At 38.3% G+C, this 22,146-nt stretch overlaps 1 protein-coding gene across 2 annotated transcripts in view; it reads right to left on the bottom strand.

The window, feature by feature from the left end:
* The window catches only part of OSTF1 (osteoclast stimulating factor 1), a 61,177-nt gene that overhangs the window by 2,822 nt on the left and 36,209 nt on the right, over window positions 1-22,146 (bottom strand). For both annotated transcript variants that reach the window (XM_086415549.1, XM_086415548.1), the window contains exons 3-9: window positions 20,241-20,291; window positions 17,265-17,328; window positions 15,383-15,436; window positions 13,796-13,903; window positions 12,847-12,896; window positions 9,075-9,153; window positions 5,817-5,915 (exon numbers count right to left, since the gene is read on the bottom strand). In XM_086415549.1, coding sequence (XP_086271675.1) covers window positions 5,817-5,915; window positions 9,075-9,153; window positions 12,847-12,896; window positions 13,796-13,903; window positions 15,383-15,436; window positions 17,265-17,328; window positions 20,241-20,291 — 505 coding nt within the window. The remainder of the gene's footprint in view (window positions 1-5,816; window positions 5,916-9,074; window positions 9,154-12,846; window positions 12,897-13,795; window positions 13,904-15,382; window positions 15,437-17,264; window positions 17,329-20,240; window positions 20,292-22,146) is intronic.

Below are 22,146 nucleotides of genomic sequence, written 5' to 3'. Positions count from 1 at the left end.
AAACTCCTTCTCCTTCCTTCCTTACTTCTATAGACTCTCTGAGACACAGTTTCTCTGGAAACTTCCAATACGGCCAAGTGCTGATGATGAGCTGTATCTTCACAGCCCATCCTGGGGCATCACCATCATGGTACTCTGTCTCCCAACGGTGTTTCTCAGCCTCTCCTACCTCACTTCCATTTTTTTCTCAGTCTCACTGCCCTGGATTACACATTCCAAGTCACGCACCAGAACTTAAGACAGACATACAAATGAATAAATAAATGATGGCGGGAAAAACACAACATGGATAAATCTCACAGACGTGTTACACGAAAAAAGTTAGACACCAAAAAGCACATACTGTTTGATTCCATTTATATCAAGTTTGAAAACAGGCAAAACTAATCTATGGTGAGAGAAGCAGGGGATGCTGAAGGAGGCTTCTGGGATGCGGGAAGTGTCCTCCATCTTGATCGGGGTTGTGGTTAGTACGCGTAAGCACAGTGGGAATTCCCTGACCGTCCAGTGGTTGGGACTCTGCACTTCGACTTCAGGGACCCAGGTTTGATTCCTCATGGGGGAACTAAGATCCCCACAAGCCTCACGATGCAGCCAAAAAACAACAAGAACAACAAAATTTCAGTGTGAATTAAACCAGGTTAATGAATTAAAAAAAAAAAAGCAAAGCACAGTAAAAAAAAAAAAAAAATCATCAAGATGTTCAGTTAGGATTTACATATTTTAGTTAGTATAAATTATACCCCAGCTTTTAAAAACTGGAAGAACAACTTAAAGGTTCAAGGTTCAGTCCTCAGTCATGGCCTGACCCTACCCCTATATCCTAAAGTTACTCTTCATGTTAGTGTAACATGTAAATTACCTTGTCCCTATAAGAAATTCAAGAGAAACTTTCAAAAGTGGCCAACAATATGAAAATATACCTTTTCTAGTTTAGAGTTCATGGTGGCAATTAGCTATATGACCCAGAATTCAAGCTCTTATTCCAACTAGGATCAAAATACAAATTAAAAAAATTTTAACTGGATGACTGGGGGAATGAAAGAAGAAAAAAAGGAGAGAAAAAGGTAATATGAAAACTGAAATATGAAAATTCATTTCTTGGTTCTGTGTGCCAAGTCCCAAGATTATACCTCAATACTGAATTGAGTATTGCACAGATTTAGAGAGGTAGACTAAAGATACTTGGAGTAAACAGAGAAAAAGGGCATCCACCTCCCAGCCCTTTTCTACAAAGACTACAAAAAAACCTAAGGGAAAAAAGAGAAAAGTTTTGTCACCTGCTTCCTCCTGCTCATCTGGAGCCTTCTAGGTGTAACTCTCTGGGGTCTGAGCAGGTGTGATATTTTCCTTATCTATCACAATCACACTCAATGTGCATGAGACTGATAACCTTTAACTCATAAGAAATTGGTACTCCTCAGTCAGGATGCTTTGGAGCTACTAATATAGCAATAGGAAGTCAGAGGCAGAGAAAGGAAACTAGGTCACAGTCCTTCTTCCTGACTCAACCAAGGCAGCAGGGAGTAGGAGATCTACCTCAAATAAAAGGGTTTCTCCCACACAGCTTCAAATATGGCTTCTCGGTCAAAATGTTGCTGGGGAGCACCACTCGGCTGGTAAAAACTTTCTTACTTTGTTAGTAGAACCTGTATAAATCTATGCATGAGTAATTCCTTTAAAGGACAACTTGCTCTGCCAGTGAACATTCATGGCACTGAATAATTAAGAAATCCCTAACTGCTTAATAGTTTATACTATACCTGGACTGAGGTTAAATAAAAATCTGGTATAAACACTCATCTGAAATAAGGAACAAAAGGAGCAATGGATTTGTGAGGAGAACTATGATGAGAATTTGATGATAGGTAAGGAAGATGATGGGGCTTCCCAGGTGGCACTAGTGGTAAAGAACTGCCTGCCAATGCAGGAGACACTGGAGATGTGGGTTCGATCCCTGGGTGGGAAGATCCCCTGGAGGAGGACATGCAACCCACTCCAGTATTCTTGCCTGGAGAATCCCAAGGACAGAGGAGCCTGGCAGGCTACAGTCCAAAGGGTTGCACAGACTCAGACATGACTAACGCAACTTAGCACACATGTACACAAGAAGGATGATTCTGGGAAGCGCCCCTGGTAAGCCAAGAAGAGAGACAGGATGTTTGCTTTTTTTGACTGGTGAAGCCAGGAGACCAGGCAACTGACTGTACTTTACTGCTAGAAATGGACTATGGGACAGCATAATATTGACTCTTCTCATAAATCAAGGGATAGGAGAAATAAGTTTCCCAAGAATTCAAATATGAATTGGAATTTGATTCAAATGATTAAAACAGAAATGAGTATCTCATTGACCCAAGTTTGAGAACTCTGAAAATGATAATATTCTAAGGATAAAATGAAAATACATGCACTTACCCTCTATAATAGAAATTTCTTACAAAGTTGTTTTGGTGATTCTCCACTAACAGGGATCAAACTAAACTTTGGACCCTAAAGCAATACTAAAAAAAGTCCTGAATGATGAGTAGCAATGTGAACGCATGCAAAAGGCGAGTCTTCCATTTTTGCCCCTGCCCCCACCTCCTCACTACCGGTAGATCAGCTGGTAAAGAAACCGCCTGCAGTGCAGGAGACCCCAGTTTGATTCCTGAGTTAGGAGGATTCCCTGGAGAAGGGCATGGCAACCCACTCTAGTATTCTTGCCTGGAGAATCCCCATGGACAGAGGAGCCTGGTGGGCTGCACTCCATGGGGTCACAAAGAGTCAGACACAACTGAGTGACTAAGCACAGTTCCTTTCTAGAAAATAGTAGTAAAAATGTATCCATGGGACTTCCCTGGTAGTCCAGTGGCTAAAAATCAATGCTCCCAATGCAGGGGGACTGAATTCAAATGTTCTCTCCAACCAAGCATCCTTTTTTTAAACCCCTCTGGGTTTCTCATGGGCCAGGAGGCTAATGAAGAATGAAAGAGGGACAAAGGAGAGATGGATGGGAAGAAAAGTTCAAGGCACATCCTTCTACTCCTCCCAGCACTCCTTTTCGGAAAATCACCGTATCAGAATGAATCTGGAGGAGCACATTCAATAGGCTACATACTGAGAAGTCAAATAAACAGCCAGTTTATGAATAGTATCATGAATGGCACAAATGTGTTTAACACCTTTTCTTTCCTTTAACACACTTTCAAAACCACCAAACTGTTCAGAAGTGCATGTAAACCTTTCAAACCTCTTCTCCCACATGAATAGATATTATCTTTGAGATCATACACTCTATCTTTAAAAACCACCCACAGAACTGTGACCAGATAAGTTTCCAAAGTCTAGAATAATTTTGATCACAGCTTATTGATACCATCATTTACAACAGAAATTATAATCATAAAACTCTTGAATACATAAATAAAAAATATTTAGCAATAACCACTCAAAAAACCTTACTCCTTGGAAGGAAAGTTATGACCAACCTAGACCAACCTAGCATATTAAAAAGGAGAGACATTACTTTGTCAACAAAGGTCCATCTAGTCTAGGCTATGGTTTTTCCAGTGGTCATGTATGGATGTGAGAGTTGGACTACAAAGAAAGCTGAGTGCAGAAGAATTGATGCTTTTGAACTGTGGTGTTGGAGAAGACTCTTGAGAGTCCCTTGGACTGCAAGGAGATCCAACCAGTCCATCCTAAAGGAGATCAGTCCTGGGTGTTCATTGGAAGGACTCATGTTGAAGCTGAAACTCCAATACTTAGGCCACCAATGGGACAAGATAGAGAACCCAGAGATTAACCCACGTATCTATGGGTACCTTATTTTTAACAAAGGAGGCAAGAATATGCTGCTGCTGCCGCTAAGTCGCTTCAGTCGTGTCCAACTCTGTGCGACCCAATGGACGGCAGCCCATGAGGATCCCCCGTCTCTGGGATTCTCCGGGCAAGAACACTGGAGTAGGTTGCCATTTCCTTCTCCAATGCATGAAAGTGAAAAGTGAAAGTGAAGTTGCTCAGTCATATCCGACTCTTCGCGACCCCATGGACTGCAGCCTACCAGGCTCCTCCATCCATGGGATTTTCCAGGCAAGAGTATTGGAGTGGGGTGAGGCAAGAATATACAATGGGACAAAGCCTCCTCAATAAGTGGTACTGGGAAAACTGGACAGCCACATGCAAAAGAGTGAAATTAGATCACTACCTAATGCTATACACAAAGATAAACTCAAAATGGATTAAAGACCTAAATGTAAGACCAGAAACTATTAAACTCTTAGAGGAGAACACAGGCAGAACACTCAATGACATAAATCAAAGCAAGATCTTCTATGACCCATCTCCTAGATAATGGAAATTAAAAAACAAAAATAAACAAGTGGGATCTAATTAAGCTTAAATGCTTTTGCACAGCAAAGGAAACTACAAACAAGGTGAAAAGACAATCCTCAGAATGAGAGAAAATAATAGCAAGGGAAACAATTGATAAAGAATTAATTTCCAAAATATATAAGCAGTTTATACAACCCAATACCAAAAAAGAAAAGAATCCAATCAAAAAGAGGGAAAGGGACCTGAAGAGACATTTCTCCAAAGAAGATTTACAGATGGCTATGCACATGAAAAGATGCTCAACATCACTTGTTATTAGAGAAATGCAAATCAAAACTACAATGAGATACCACCTCACACCAGTCAGAATGGCCATCATCAAAAAGTCTACAAACAATAAATGCTGGACAGGGTGTGGAGAAAAGGGAACACTTGCATTTCTGGATTGTAAACTGATATAGCCACTATGGAATACAGTATGGAGACTCCTTAAAAAGTGAAGAATAAAACCACCATATGACAATAATCCCACTCCTAGACATATACCCTGAAGAAATGAAAACTGAAAAAGACACTAGTACCCCAATGTTCACTGCAGCACTATTTACAATAGCCAGAACATGGAACAGATGAATGGATAAAGAAGGTGTGGTACATATATACAATGGAATACTACTCAGCCATAAAAAGGAATGCATTTGAATCTGTTCTAATGAGGTGGATGAAACTAGAGCCCATTACACAGAGTGAAATAAGTCAGAAAGAGAAATATAAATATCATATACTGACACATATATATGAAATCTGAAGAGATGGCACTGATGGCTTTAGTTTCAGGGCAGCAATGGAGAAACAGACACCGAGAACAGACCTATGGACAAGGTGGGAGGGGAGGAGGGACAAGGGGAGATGTATGAAGAGAGTAAAGAAATTTACAATATCATGTGTAAAACAGATAGCCAATGGGAATTTGCTGTATGACTCAGGGAACTCAAACAGGTACTCTGCGACAGGCTAAAGGGTGGGGTGGGGAGAGAGATGGGAGAGAGATCTGGGAGGGAGGGGACAAGGGTATACCTATGGCTGATTCTTGTTGATGTATGACAGAAAACCACAAATTCTATAAAGCAATTATCCTTCAATTAAAAATCTAAAAATATATATATAATCTAAAACAAAAGTATGGAAACAATGGTTCTTTGATAAAAAGAAACAGAAATATCTCTTTATATATATAATATAATAGAAAGCAAGGTAATTAGAACTTGATTGCAAGGAATAAAAGAAACATACTAATCACAGCAAAAGATCAATGTCTCTACAAATTTATTTTTATAGATATATTTGTCCATGTTGGAGGTTCTGATTCAGACCAAGGATATAAAATCTAACTCTAGAATCACCTGTAGAATTCAGCAAGAAAAAACTTTCCCCAATATTGAATTGATAAATCTTAAGTCGTGACGGCCTTATGAGGGAAAAGGATTAAAATCAAGTACCTGTTCCCTGCTTCTTTTTCAGGAGAGATGCACAGGCAGCATTAGTAGCCATGTCCAGGGCCAGCTTCTTCTCATTGTTTCTTAAGTCTGTTCTAGCACCTTCCCCAACACAAGAAAAGAAATTAGGTGTTTTGAAGACTCTATAGTAGCAGCCAATCTTTTTTTTCTTTTTTAAGTTTCTTTTTCCTCTCTTTTCTTCAAGTTATACTGAGATATAATTGACACACAACACTATAAGCTTATGGTACATAGCATAATGAAACATCATGAAATGATTACCACAAGTTGAGTGGACACCCATCATCCCATATAGATACAAAATTAAAAGAATATTAAAAAATGTTTTCCTTGTAATGAGAACTCTTAGGATTTACTCTCTTAACTTTCTTACATAACAAACAGTAATGATGTTAGTTATAGAGCAGCCAATCTTCTTTCCATCAAAACATCGCTTTTGGCAAAACTAAGGACAGAATCATCTGACCCTAAAGTAAGCTCTTTCAGTAAAACTTTCACAAAACAGCAACAGCATATTTGGCATCTTTAATCAGGGAGCTTACTGCTGCACCTGTAATAATTATATACAACTGAAATACAGCCTTTCCTTTCAAGTCCCTGCGTGTGAAACTTTCCCTGAGAAGTTTACTGTCTCCATGTACAACACTAGCTCAGTTAGAGTCAACGTGCCTTGCTATACACCCTTTGCCTCTTTCATTCAAGAAGGTCTTTAGAAAAGACGATGTGAGTTGAGCTTGAGGAGATTAATATTTATCTTAAGTATACTTTCAAACATTATTAGCAGAATTAGTAAACCTTGAAATCTGGAGGCAATCTATTGTTTGCATAGCCCATCTTCCACTCACCTTTTCCCCATCTTTATTACAAATTACATCAGAATTCATAAATACATTCTCATTGTCAAAGATTTGAAAATACAGACATATGCTAAACAAAAGCTTATGTATCATTTCAGCTCTCAACTAACCCCTTCCTTCCCCATCTTCTATCTTCCACATAGGTGACCATTCCCAACAAGTGGGCATCAGCTCCCATCTCCCTTACATGCAAGAGTGCATTCACAGACACTTGTGCACACATATACAAAATCATACTACAGGTATTGGTCTAATTTGATGTGGGTTTTTTTTTTTTTTTGCCAGTGGTATTTTCCTTTTTTAAAAAAACTGATGTGTGGTTGATGTATAATACTATATGTTTCAGTTGTACAACAGTGATTCACAAATTTTAAAGATTATATTCCATTTATAGTTATTATACACAGTACTTTGTGCCTTTTAATCCCCTAGCTCTATTTTATCCTTCCCCCTTCCCTCTCCTCACTCATAACCAATAGTTTTGATATTTTTTTGACTTGAGAATATTGCTTCACAATATTGTGTTGGCTTCTGCCATACTAGTTTTGGTTTTTTTAACTTAACAATATATCATGCTATTTGTTCCTTAGTAGTACACGAACTTATAACTCAATCTATTTAAACATTGATAATTAATCCATTTTGTGGATGTTCCAAGATTTATATAACCACCCCTCTCTGAGAGGCACTTAGACTCTAATATTCATTATCACAATAATACTGTCATGAGCCTCCTTGAAACACATCTTTTATGTATTTCTGAAGGATGTTTTTCTAGAAGTAGCGTTGAAATATAAGGATATGTATGCCTTCATTCTGTTAGCTATTGTCAGATTGTCTTCCAAGAAGGCTTACCAATTTACACTTTCTGCCACAGTGTTTGAGAGTGCCATTTTCTCTACAAACACATCCTCTTTGGTAAACAAAAAATAAATGTCCTAAAACTCAAAGGCACAAAAATATCACCAAGAAAAGAAAAAAAAAAAAAAAAGGAAAAAAAGCCAAGAGAAAAAGAGAGAGAAAGCACATTTAATTAGGAATATGGTGATTGTGTGTGAAGAATCTCTCGTCAAGAGCCTGAGATCTATCCACAGCTGGGGTTATATACAAAACCTCATTCTCTCGCTGTGCTACAGGTCAAACATTCTGTGGGTTCACAGTTCTGTGATTAATCATATCTTATTTTACACTTGAGAACTCACATACATAATTTCTGTCAGGACAGGAAATGTTCAGAGACAGGATGCCAGAAAAGAAAACCATTTCAACCAGTACTGCCCAACAGAAAATTATGTGAGCCATAGATGTAATTTAAACTTTTCTAGTGGCTGCATTTTCAACATGTAAAACTCATTTAAACAATATATTTTACTTAACCCAGTATATCCAAAATGTTATCACTTCATCATGTAATCAATATAAAAATTATTGATACAGCACTTTTTTTTCCCCACTAGGTTTTCAAAACCTGATGTTCATTTTCCACTTCTAGCACATCTCAATTCAGACTGGCCTCATCTCAAGTGCTCAGCAACCTGTGTGGTTAGTGACTGCCATAGCAGACAACACAGCTCTTGGTATACTTGTGAGGGGTACTATAGAGGTCATCAAGGCGTCTGATCTCTTATTCCTAGAGTTCACATCATCAACAAACTTTAAATCGAAAACTCACAACATTGCTCCAAGGATCCCTAATGACAGTACCTCCACATGACATGCAGGCTGGGAACTCAAGTATCCTATATTATAGCTTTAGACCAGGGTGCAGTGTGTGGTGATATCCCTGGCCCCCTATAAGGGTTAACTAAAGCTTGTGGGACAGACAGATGAATAGATGGTTGAGTCCATTATTTCAGTGTTCCTTCTGACTTGTGTAAAAATGTGGAATCAAGGCCTCTTCTCATTTGCTGTACACTGAGCACCTGCTCAGCTCAAAGCAGGACACTGTGCCACAGCATCCTTTCTTATCTAATCAAGACTTGCCTGTGAGAACCCGGGGCCTCAGCAACTTTACCCACACAGCTTTCTTAGAGAGATCTCCTCTGTATGTGTGCACACACATGTATGCAAACACACACACATACCTTCCATCTAGGTCCCTTTAATCCTGAACAAATGTAGGATTAAATCCTGCAGAAAAATAAATTCTTACTAAAAGTAACATATATAATGCTAAAGCTTACCAAACTTTTAATTTAAAATGAAAAACAGAAACCACCTCAATAATTTTATCTTATCAGAAAAACACCATGATGCAGACAGAGATCAAAATCCCGGTTATAAAATAAGAAGCCCATTATTTTCCCTGCTATTTTTAAATGGTGTAATTGGATGGAGTTTGATTTTCAGAGTGATGCAAAACCAGAAAAACTAAACACTTTACCTTTTTCCAGAAGCAACTGTACAATATCTGCATAACCCTTCCAGGCAGCAGCATGCAAAGCTGTGTCTCCCAGCTTGTTCTATGGTGATAACAAGAGAGAGTAGCATTTTTTAAAAAGAGAGTGAGGATTGAAAATATACACAAATTTAGGTTTACTCTAGCTTAAGTAAATCTAAAATGAGAATAAAGTGAAAAAACCATATAAAATTCCAAAGAGGGAAAAGAGACTCAAGAGATGAGCGATGAGTCATATGAGGAGAGGGAATGCAATGGCGGAGGAGCAACTGACTTGGCAGAGCACATGTGGAAATGCAGATGCTCACAGACGGAGATACTAGGAGGAAGCAAGCAGATCTGTCCCTGTAGAAATCAGCATGAATGAGGAATTGGAGACACTGGAGACTCTGGAGCAGGAAGGAGGCATGGAGTGAAACCAAGAGTACTGGGTGAAAGTGTTTCTACTGAGTAATTAGAACCCCCAAACCCCAGATCACCTTTCTCTCTCCTGGCTGCCAGATGACCCAGTACAGATGGTAGAATTATCATACTTTGAAATTACCCAGACAGTTTCCAAGGTTATGGAACTTGGAGGCATAAGAGAAGGTGGTAATGAGGCCAGGAATTAAAAGCAGGGGGCTAGCTGAAAAACCTACACACTGAGCAGTAAGACCCCTCTCCTAGCTGCCTTTCCCTACCCCCCATACCCTCACCCCACTGCCCCAGCTTGTACATACACATATATACACACACATACACACACCCCACTGCCCCAGTGTACACACACACACACACACACACACACACAAACACAGCCCCAGTGTGTATAGTCTAGCATCTACCCCAAGAAGGAGGCTGGAGAATGCTGCTCTGATAGAGCTGAACAGCCCCAACAGAGAGGAAGAAGTGACTATTTTAACTGGCATCTGGGTATAAGCCAGAAAAACATTGAGGACCTCACCATCTTACCCTACAGAGAAACCTACCAGTCAGTAAGCCTCACAAGCACACAGAGCTTCTAGACACACTCAAACATGAATGGACAAAGGCAGTATGTATTTGAGGCACTGTGGATTGGAAAAGGTCAGTTTTCATTCCAATCCCAAAGAAAGGCAATGCCAAAGAATGCTCAAACTACCGCACAATTGCACTCATCTCACAGGCTAGTAAAGTAATGCTCAAAATTCTCCAAGCCAGGCTTCAGCAATACGTGAACCGTGAATTTCCCGATGTTCATTCAAGCTGGTTTTAGAAAAGGCGGAGGAACCAGAGACCAAATTGCCAACATCTGCTGGATCATGGAAAAAGGAAGAGAGTTCCAGAAAAACATCTATTTCTGCTTTATTGACTATGCCAAAGCCTTTGACTCTGTGGATCACAACAAACTGTGGAAAATTCTGAAAGAGATGGGAATACCAGACCACCTGACCTGCCTTTTGAGAAACCTATATGCAGGTCAGGAAGCAACAGTTAGAACTAGACATGAAACAACAGACGGGTTCCAAATAGGAAAAGGAGTACGTCAAGGCTGTATACTGTGACCCTGCTTATTTAATTTTTATGCAGAGTACATCATGAGAAACACTGGGCTGGAAGAAGCAGAAGTTGGAATCAAGATTGCCAGGAGAAATATCAATAACCTCAGATATGCAGATGATACCACCCTTACGGCAGAAAGTGAAGAGGAACTCAAAAGCCTCTTGATGAAAGTGAAAGTGGAGAGTGAAAAAGCTGGCTTAAAGTTCAACATTCAGAAAACGAAGATCATGGCATCTGGTCCCACCACTTCATGGGAAATAGATGGGGAAACAGTGGAAACAGTGTCAGACTTTATTTTTTGGGCTCCAAAATCACTGAAGATGGTGACTGCAGCCATGAAATTAAAAGACACTTACTCCTTGGAACAAAAGTTATGGCCAACCTAGATAGTATATTGAAAAGCAGAGACATTACTTTGCCAACAAAGGTCCATCTAGCCAAGGCTATGGTTTTTCCTGTGGTCATGTATGGATGTGAGAGTTGGGACTGTGAAGAAAACTGAGTGCCGAAGAATTGATGCTTTTGAACTGTGGTGTTGGAGAAGACTCTTGAGAGTCCCTTGGGCTGCAAAGAGATCTAACTAGTCCATTCTGAAGGAGATCAGCCCTGGGATTTCTTTGGAAGGAATGATGCTAAAGCTGAAACTCCAGTACTTTGGCCACCTCATGCGAAGAGTTGACTCACTGGAAAAGACCGTGATGCTGGGAGGGATTGGGGGCAGGAGGAGAAGGGGATGACAGAGGATGAGATGGCTGGATGGCATCACTGACTCGATGGACGTGAGTCTGAGTGAACTCCAGGAGTTGGTGATGGACAGGGAGGCCTAGCGTGCTGTGATTCATGGGGTTGCAAAGAGTCGGACATGACTGAGCAATTGAACTGAACTGATTTGAAGAAAGATCAAAACCAAACTAACAGATCTCAGAGGGAAAAGATACAGTACAGTGAATAGCAGGAAATGTTTTTGAATATGTATATAATTGCTTTACTGGTAAGCGGCCTGCAGTGACCTCTAAAAATGGTTCGCTATTCACCTGACCCAGAAAACCCCGGAAAAACCTGGAAAAACCCAGAAATCATGCAAATCAAGAGGTTCAAATCCTCATGTTCACTTTCAGAACACTCATGAAACTGCCCAGGCCACTAAGGGCATGATATCCAAAAAGCCACCTAACAGGTGAAGAATGTTGCTTTCCAGAAGAATATTGCTTTACAGAAGAATGTTGCTTTACAAAAAAATGTTGCTTTCCAGAAGCAATCTGTGCCATTCTGTCGTCACCACGGTGGAGTTGGTAGGTGTGCTCAGGCCAAACAGTGAGGCAGTCGGTGGTCGAAAAAGAGTGCTGAATTATTACTGTTCATGCTCAAAAATACAAGTGATTCAACCCAGCATTCTATCAGCCAAATAATCAAGCCCAAGCTCCCCTTTCTCAGGAAGCTATTGAAGGTGTTCTTTAACTAATGGAAGACACAGGGTTTAGAAAAGTGAGGACACAACACAGGAGGGCAGTGAAGGGTTTCCCAGGAAGACATCAAAGAGTAGTAGAGATCAAGTTGCTCCCATCAGAGGATGAAGATGGAGGCCTTCGGTATGATTCCAGAAAGAAAAACAAGAAAGCAACTATCATATACATTTTAGAAAAGTATATCAAAAGAGTACAAAACAGTGTAGAGGTCTTTGTTGGATACAAAAAAAAAGTACTAAATAAAAGGCTATAAATACAGAAACAAAAGAAATTATATAAACAGCGAACAATATTGAAACAGCCACAATACCATGAGCATCATATAGTAATACAACCAAAAATTATGATATATTAGGAGAACCAAAGGAGGAGAGATTGGAAGTTGGGTGGTGGAAGATGACAGGCTGTTGACAAGTATGGATCGCTCTACCTACCAGATAGGATCCCAAAACACTTATGAAGATGGTGAATTGTGAGACAGCTCCACAAACATATTTCTCAGTAATGTGAAGATTAAGAGGAAAGCACCAAAAGCTTAAAGTGATATACTAGGAGGAGTGTGGCAGGCATTCTGAGCTTTATACAGTTTGCACTTTAATGCAAAAATAATTTTTAACTATGTGCTTGAAGTATTTAGATTAAAAGTTTTATGAAAGATAATAAATGGGAAAAATTGAGTTTCAAGACGTCGACAGGATTTTACACACCTATAAGCTGTACTATGAGAGCAAGGCAAGCGGGTTAAACGATTTCTATGTAAGCAAACTCACCTGTTGGTTCAGTTCAATGTTTGGTTGAGTAAACAGCATTTCCACTATATCTGAAATTCAAATAGAAACAATCTTTTTTAAAGAATGGGAATAAAAGCCTGATAAGACTCTGTATAATAATTTTAAAAGGATTCTTTTTAGAAGAATCTTCAAAAAACTCCTTATCACAAATTTTTCAACCTTTATGTAAATAGAAGACATAAGACTCTAAAAAACAGAATTATTTAGGGATAATTTTTTTCAAATATTTTGGCTTTTGCATTGTCACATGACATCTGTGATAGGAATATTTTTACACTTGCTGGGGTACCTAAAATTCATATCACTAATTTGTGCTTAAATTTTCCTTTGGCCATGCTATTTAACTTTTTGGATTCTTTGTTTCCCAATACTATTGGGATTATTTTCTGTGTGTTGTAGGGAGAGGGAGCAAGAGAGTAGGTTGCGGTAGATTCTCCACCAGGCTGAAATACATCCAGAAATTCCATCTGTCATTATTATTTATTGTAAGAGAGAAAGTTATCAACTGAATCACCAACTCAAGCAAATGCTGTCTTTCTCCTAAACCTTAAACTTAGAATGTAAATCGTAAAAGCTTTGGGGGATAAACTAAGCCAGAGGAGTCAATTGTGGCCCTTGTTTCAGTGAGGTTAGACAGTGGGGTGTGTTTTTCTATTACTGTTGTTTTCCTGTTGCTCTTCCAAGCCTGAGAGAGGAAAGGAAGCTTTCACTCTTTTAAGTGGAAAGGTGCCCACAGTGAGGCTGACCAGTCACATTCCACCTACAGTTTTACAGAACTTTCAGGAACTGGGCTTTTAAAAGGCTGATGTTCGGAAGAATTTAAAAAGAATAAGCAAGTTTTCTTTTTCATTTCTGTAACTCTGGCTCCCCTGGATGAAGCACATTTTCAGTGGCAAAGACATTCACGGTAACAAACAAAACTCAATACCTCTGTGACCCCCGTGACAAGCCCAGTAGAGGGCAGTGCTTCCAGCTTTGTCCAAACCGTTAACACCCACTCGGTTGTCCAGACACTCTCTCAACCAGCTCAAGTTGCCTGAAAACGTTTTATAATTATAAAAACACATGAAAAATATTCTCATTTTTTTGTTTTGCTTTTAAATCAATTTCATCCTGCCTAAATTTGTATTTGCAAAGGATTAGTCAGCAAGTCTGAAATTAAAACCTGCCCTTGTAATGCATTCTCTATGGTGCATCTTGACTTTCAGTTTATTAATGGAAAGCATTCACATCAATTTTTAATGGTAGGTTAATGGGAACAGTTGCTAAAATGGGTCTATTTAAGGTATTTTTACACTGTGGAAAAACCTGTTTTTCCTTTGTGAACTCCTAAAACTTTGAGGAGGGAAAAAAAAACAATCAAACCTAAGAACAAGCAGACACTACTCATATTCATATTTAAAACACACTTTCAGTTCCTACAAGGACATAAAAACTAAATAACCTACTCTAAGTGCTGTTCTTTATGTTAAAGTATAGCTATTAATTTAAAATCCTCTGGCTAAATGCCCTAAATATTTATTTAAAAAAAATTTTTTTTAAATATCTAGAAATTTTAAAATGTCGATTTAGTAGTTATATTTACACATAATCCTAAACTAATAATTTCCTTTTATATACTCAGATTTCAAGAAAATCTAAAATTAAATGGGAGCTTACTGTAGCCTGACAAAAACTCCCCATTATCTAGGGCAGGGTTCTCAACAGTGGCCCAAACTGACATCTGGCATTGGAGGATTCTCTGTTATGGGAGCAGTGCCATGCACTGCAGGGTGTTGAGTGACACCCCCAGCCTGTACCCAAAAGGTGCCAGCATCCCTCGAGATACTGCCAAATGGCCCAAAGTCTGAAGAGAGGAATTACCCTTCAGTGGAGAACCACTGATCAATAGGATCAAGTCCCATGTACTCTATAACATCTTACAGAAAAAATCCAAACACTTTTTGGCCAGCCCAATTCAAATCCCATCTCCGGTGGCTCCCTTCCTCCCCAAGTCCATCCTCCCATACATACCAGCCCTATACCAACACTCTCCCAGAGCCTAGACCCCTGAGAAGCCCCAACCCTCTGCCCAGAATGAGGCCAGTTACTCACTCTGGCCTCTAGAGCCTGTTTAACTGACCCACACTTCAACAACGGTCCTTATCACGTCTTGTAAAGATGTGCTACACACGTCTCTGCCTGCTAGATTCTAAGCTCTGAAAGTCACAGACCATGCCTTTCCACTTGCCACTAAGCACAAGGCAGGTAAGGGGCTCAAAAGTATTTGTTGACATTTTAAAAATTAAAATCACACATTTCTGTAAAGTGAAAGAAGGCAGAATGGAGCCTGTCTTTGTGGGAGGCAAGGATTTAACTAGGAAAGGAACTTTCTGGGATAATGCAAATGTTCTGGATCTTGACCTGGGTGTTGGTTACACGGGTGTATACATTTGTCAAAAGTCATCAAACTATATAATTATTATCTGTGTGTTTTACAGTACTGTTTATCTCAATCAAAAAGAATCATACCTACCTCTTTTTGCAGCTTCATGCAATGGGTTGTCAATGGATTCTGCCTGCTCGGCCACTAGATTGAAAAGAAAAAGTGCAAATCAATGCTGAGAAGGCCACTCAAAGGATTCCGTGAAACCAGCTTAGTACCCAAGCTTCAGAAATGCCAGGATCTTTCCACCATACAGCTACCCTGACTTACTGTGGATTTTAAAAATGGCAGAAAATCAAAGTGATGTTTTATGCTTTGAAAGAAGCTAAATGTGTCAAAAGAAACCAAGTTAAGACAATAACACAATTAACTGGGAGTATAAACAGAAATAAGTGCAGTAATTAATTCGAAGTATAAATAAAAACAACGGACATGAACTTGGGCAAACTCCGGGAGATGGTGAGGGACAGGGAGGCCTGGTGGGCTGCGGTCCATGGGGTCGCAGTAGTTGGACACTACTGGACAACTGAACAACAATAAATAAAAACACACAGATCCAAGGCCTGCATACTAGCTTGCTCAAATATTTCAACAAGAAATTTAGTCAGGAAACTGCAAAAGCATTCGAGATTCATTTTTACATTCTTTAAAAACACCCTGCTTTGAAGATGGCTGAAAATAATTGTTTCCCTTGTATGCATGCATAAGAGGGGTGGGGCAAAGCAGAAATATTTTGCCTTCTGTATTCAGAAAGGGCAATCAGCACAATCAGCACGCCTACCTGCCTCTAAGAAAGGTGTGTTCACTGCTGTCACAGAATCAGCAGGAGTGACCACATGAAGACTGTTGCTCAAATGAGACTTCAGATGCACCCCTCCCACCAGAGGGCTGTAACTGGACACTCCCTTGGCTACCAGGGATCTAGCAACTGAGGAACATATTGCACCCTCGGCGTCTCTGAGCAGCTGGGAAGGGAGTGCACAGAAGTTGTTTATTTGGGATTTCAAAGAGGAGTGTAGAAATGTTTAAAGCCTTCTAAAATCCAGAATGATATGGCCCTTAGACCAGGTAAGTGAGGCCCCTGTGTGAAGGGCTTAGCCTCACTCATTTCCCTTCTCCCTCCCCTTTGCTCCCCTCCACTCCTTTCCTCTGTCTCCTCCCCTCCCCTCCTCTCCTTTGCAAACTTCCCCTCTCCTCCTTTCCCCTCTCCTCCCCTAGGAACTGTGAAGTGCTTCCTAGAAATTTCGTAAGTCACCTTACAGTGTTTGGAACTAGTGCCTGATGCAAGCACTATTGGTCCAAGGATATATCTAATTAAAATGTCCAAAGGAACCTTGGAAGTGATTTGAATCAAACTTCTCATGATACAGATGGAGAAATGGTCCCACGGGCACCAGATAAGTCCCTTAAGTAAGGTCCCTCATTGTTAGGAGTAGAAGAAGAATTAAAAACCAGGACCCTTGGTTTATCAATTTGTGTACACTTTTTACTTTGCAGATTTCTATCAAAGTCTGCTTTGTCCTCCTTGCAACTAGAAGTGGCTTCATGGCAAGGGCCCACGTCTCACTGTGCTATTATTCATTTAATGAACATCACTGCCCCAGACATTAATTAACATAAGAAGGCAAAGTAACTTACTAAAGAAAGGGCTAGTCTAAAAAACAAAAGAGAAAGTAAAAAAAAAGAAAAATGTTCTAACCTTGAATAAAGTAAAGCCAAAAGCATTTCCCTGGAAACCTTAAGTTCTTTCAAGAATGTTACAATGGGCATTTTCTTAAGCCAAAGAGTCAAGTTCAAGCACCTCCAGGGTCCATGACCACTCTATTAAGAGAAGGCTCAGAGTAGAAAATGTCTCAGACTAGCAATGACCCCATCAATTTCTCAGCCATAGGAGAAAGCAGAAAGGTCTCAGGAACCAGATAATCGAGAATGCACAGAATATAGCCCAAGAAAGCCACTGCAGCCATCTTACCATAGTTGCTTGGGATCAGTCCAGTCCTGCCTTTGCAGGTACCTTTCCACCAATTGGTATCACTCTGGTGAAAGAAGAGTTAAATTAAGTGGCACCAAATCCAGTTTACATTCAATCACTATTAAAACCATGTGGCTCATGCTGGCCTCATTTTAGCCTTTTCAAAGGCTAGAGCAAGAGATATTTTTGTCTTCTTTTAGATAAAATACACGCTTCCAATTCAAATGTGGAGTTACTGCTTTGAACAGTAATTCCATCGGCCCTGGTCACATTGATCAAGCTTCTTGTTTCCTTACTTATGGTTATCCATTCCCTTTATCATTAAATTACAAATATACACACATCTGCCTGTAACAAATCAAATACACTTCAATAGAAGAGTTCCAATGTTCAAACAAATCACACAAAGATAATATGAAAGAGAAGTAAAACAATTATGTTTAGTTCAGACTATCTATAGGATTTTTTTTGCCCAAAGTCTAATTTCTTAGTCTCAAGATATACATATATTTGATTTTCTAAAGATCTCTTTATTTCACTGTTGGTTTTTTTTGGTAACTTTTTAATCATAAAAAAAAATGCAAACCTGTACGGAACCTACACATAGCCATTTCTTAACTGCATGAATTATTTACTCATAGCCAATACTGTTTAATGTATTACCTCACTTACAACTCCCCTCCCCTTCAGATTATTCTGAAATAAATTCTAGACATCATCTTCTTTATCTGTAAATATTTCAATATGATTCTCTAAAAGATAAGGACTTTCTCAAAGACATAATGATAATACCATTATCACAGCTTAGAGTTTTTTCCACAATTCCTTAATATCATCAAATATGTACAATATTCAAATTTTCTGATATGTCTCATAATAAGGCCAAACACTATGACTGGATGATTTGTCTCTTACGTCTCTTTTAGTCTATATTTTCCCCCTTCACTTATTTTTTTTTTTTCACTCCTTCACAATATGCTTGTTGAAGAAAATAGTTTGTTCTGAAGAGTTTCAAATAGTCTGGATTTTGCATGTTGCATCCCTTGTTATAAAAAAAATGTGCTCCTTTGCACCTTGTATTGTTTAAAAAGTGTTGATTAGTTCTAAAGGCTTAATTAGATTCAGATTCAACTTCAGCAAGATTATTTCATCTGTAGCATTGATTCTTCCATCAGGAGACATTCAGTGTCTAGGTCTCTCTATTTGTAGCATTAGTAACCAATGATGAGCATCTGGATCCATTATTTCATAAGGCTTGCAAATGGTGACATTCTAATTCTATCATTCCTTCTTCATTTAAATAACTAGTATGCACTTGCATGCTCAGTGCCTAAGCTGTGTCTGACTCTTCGGAAACCCGTGGACTGTAGCCCGGCAGGCTCTCCTGTTCATGAGATTGCCATTTCCTCCTCCAGGGGATCTTCCCGACCCAGGAATTGAACCCGTGTCTCCTGCATTGCAAGTGGATTTTTTTACTGCTGAGCCACCAGGGAAGCCCTTAAATAACTAGAATATTACTTTAAAGACAAACTTTTCCTCATCAACTCTCACGTGACCCGGAGATAAAGTTCATAAAGAAAAGGCAGAACAAATATTGATTCTTTTCCTTAACAGTTGCCAGAATAAAAAGTTGGTTCCCTAGCATTCTCTCAGGTTGACCAATGATGTTTAGTTTTGTTTTTAAGTACCATTAGGAGCTCATGAATTTAAACAGAGTAGATGTATTTCAATCCTTGGGATTGTTGCCCTAACTGATTGCTAAAATTGTCCTATCTTTGACTAGTGGCAGCCTCTTCTATTTAGTTCCAGTGTTTTTCCAGTGTGACCCTCATAGTCTTTGCTGGCTTCCTTGCTTTCTAATAGGAAGATGTCCTGGGCTTATCTTATACCTCTGCTGCTCTCAACCTAGTACCAGACATTTTTCAAAAGAACTTTTTTTCTTTTAATGGGAAATATATTATTATCAGGATGGTCTTTTTTTTTTTTTTTCACCTATTCAAAGGACAGATTAAGAAATATTTTTGTTTCTTTTAGGTAAAAAACAACACACTTTGAATTCAAATGTAAAGCTACTTAAGTTCATTGATCTTATATCTATCTATATACCCTTTCTTGCAGACTGAAACTCCCAGTTTTCTACATCATTGACCTAATGACTCATTTGCTCTAAACTGCAACATGCTTGCAGCAATCTCAGAATAACAATACCAACATTTCTCCAACAACATCATGATTAAAAACAGTCTATAATGTGGGGGCGGCAGTTCTTTCTGTTCCTTATATTATTTGACTAGAGATATTCAGTCAAAATGCCGAGTTTTAAAGTCAATTGAAATAGTTCCTTTCTGTGTGTTCTACCTCTCTGGGATACAACTAAGTTCATTTGATTCATTCTGCTTTTCATTTTCAGGTACTGCTTTTTTATCATTCAATTTTATAACTACACAAAAGTTTTACAGGATTACAAAGTGTGCTCTCCAAAACAAGATGTAATTTTTTTACAAGTCTCTATTCCGTCTATATATTTCCTCCATTCTATTTCCCTTTCCTTTCAGAGAGGAAACTACTTTTTAAAAATGTGTAACTCTTCCGTTGACTTTTTATTTTAAATTGAGGAAAATAAGTATACGTATATCCTCTCATCCTTTTTTAGATAAGAAAAGGCACACTATCTGCAATTTTTTCACCTTGCTGTTTTTCACTTAAATTACCCCATAATATTATATAGAGATATTCCTCACTCCTTTTTATGGCTGAATAATACTTTCTTTGTATATACAGCAAAGTTCATTCAACTATTTTCCTACTGATGGACATAAGGGTTACTTCCGATCTTATGCTATTACAAATTGTGTTAAGTGAATCGACTTGGGTGTATGTATTTCTATAAAGCTGTACATGTAAATAATGTACTGAAAAATAGTCTTATATATCTTTAATTCATGCCTGGTATGAAAAAATATTAACTGGGCTTACCATGTCAGTAATGTAGATAATATCACCTTCTTCAAAGTACAATTCATCTGGCTGAAGAAAAAAAAACTTTAAGATTTACTCTATGCGATTTTTTTCATGAATTAGAACACAATCATGAAAATAATTACATAAATTCCAAATCCTAAAATGTCCTTATAGGCAGCATAGATTTTTACATACTTAAATCTGCACATAACCACATAACAAAACATTATTGACAAGTTAACATACGTATAAGGTGAATCTTCCCATGAGAAGCTTCAAAGATTTAACATAACAAATAAGAATTCCCAGCTCCACAAACACACATACACACATCTTATTTTCCTGCACAATAAAAGAAAGGCACTTTTATGCCAAAACAGGATTATTAATAAAAGTTTCTTACTATAAAAATTTCAAATGGTGATATATATATTTTCATAAAAGGATCAATGTCTACAATTAAAACCATGAAAAAACAGCTAGAAGTTTGGCTCTCTCCAAAATGATTAGGCTTCAAATCTAAACATTTTCATATCAACATCACTATCTACTTATTTTGAGAAAACCATTACCTTATCTCTTCATGCTCGGAGAGAATGAACATCTCATATATGAAAACAGTTAATAAATAATTCAACCATTAATAAAGCTAAAGAGCTGAAAGATATGAAGCAGTAACTCAGTCTGGACCACAAGCAGTTCTAAAGGGTTAATTGATTACATGGACAATATGTGCTTTTGGACCAACCAAACTCTTTGAATAAAGCCAGGCACTTTGATTAAACATCTTCTTTTTCCCATCAGTAGATAACATTTATCAGCATAACTTTATTAAATTAAATGATGTCTAGGGAGTTCCCGGGTCGTCCAGTAGTTAGGACTCAGTGCTTTCACTGCCATGGCCCAGGTTCAATCCCTGGTCAGGGAACTAAGATCATGCACGCCACGCAACCAAAAAAAAAAAAAAAAAAAATTATACACAGACATATATATAATATCTATTGAGAGCAAGTTTCATATATTGGGAAATGTTTACATTACCATATTGAGTGAAAAGTGTAGGGCACAAAATTTCACACTGGATAAGATCAAAATTATGAATAAAATTCTATAATGAGCATGGACTACTTTCATAATTTTGGTGTGAAAAATATTTTTTAAAGGCTTTGATATTTTTGATTATGGTTACTATTCCATACAAATAACAATTATGCTAGTGAAACAAATTTTACTTCACTCTTTCATTTTCCTTTTGTTGAGCTCTCTCAGCTGCAGACTTGGGCAGTAAATGTGACTCTGTACCAGTAGTTTATTTAGTTTCAGAGATAATCTCTATTATTATTTTATTTTCCTTGAATATAAATGAATAGTATATCATGCTTTAAGCAACCACAATTCATAAATATTTAGATGCAATATGCATTCATATATAAAATAGCAAACGATTAAGGAAACCCAAAAATGTCTGAGTTCTTCTAGAAAGCACTTCCTGAAACATCTGTTGAATTTACACTTCGATCTGCAGACACTAGACTTACACATAGTATATCTATGCAAAATCAGCTGAACCTATGTAGATTAATGGCATACATTTTAAAATTACTGCAAATAGGCATTTAGAAGAAAGAGAGTAAAGCCTTCTAAGATTTTCTCTAATCTTTCTCTAAAATGCTCTGATGATCTATGCTCAATATTACAACCAATGTGTGATGGAAATAATAAGTAATTAGAGAAACAAACTATTTACTTTAGGAGTTCCCTTCTGCAAACTGGCTTACTTGTCAGAGGCCAGAAAGGGAACTCACTTTCCACCACAGCATCCCCGGCAGGACACAGCGGCCACCCCTACAACAGTAAGATTGGCCTTCGTTGGCAATCTGAATAGACTCTCTCTCCTTTAGATGACAGTAAAGAATGGGAA

This window comes from Bos grunniens, chromosome 8, assembly GCF_055505025.1.
Source record: "Bos grunniens cultivar Pamir isolate PY7600 chromosome 8, Bosgru_T2T1.0, whole genome shotgun sequence".
Lineage (NCBI taxonomy): Eukaryota > Metazoa > Chordata > Mammalia > Artiodactyla > Bovidae > Bos > Bos grunniens.
Note: the sequence above shows the minus strand (reverse complement) of the source record. Positions and strands in the feature narration are given on the sequence as shown.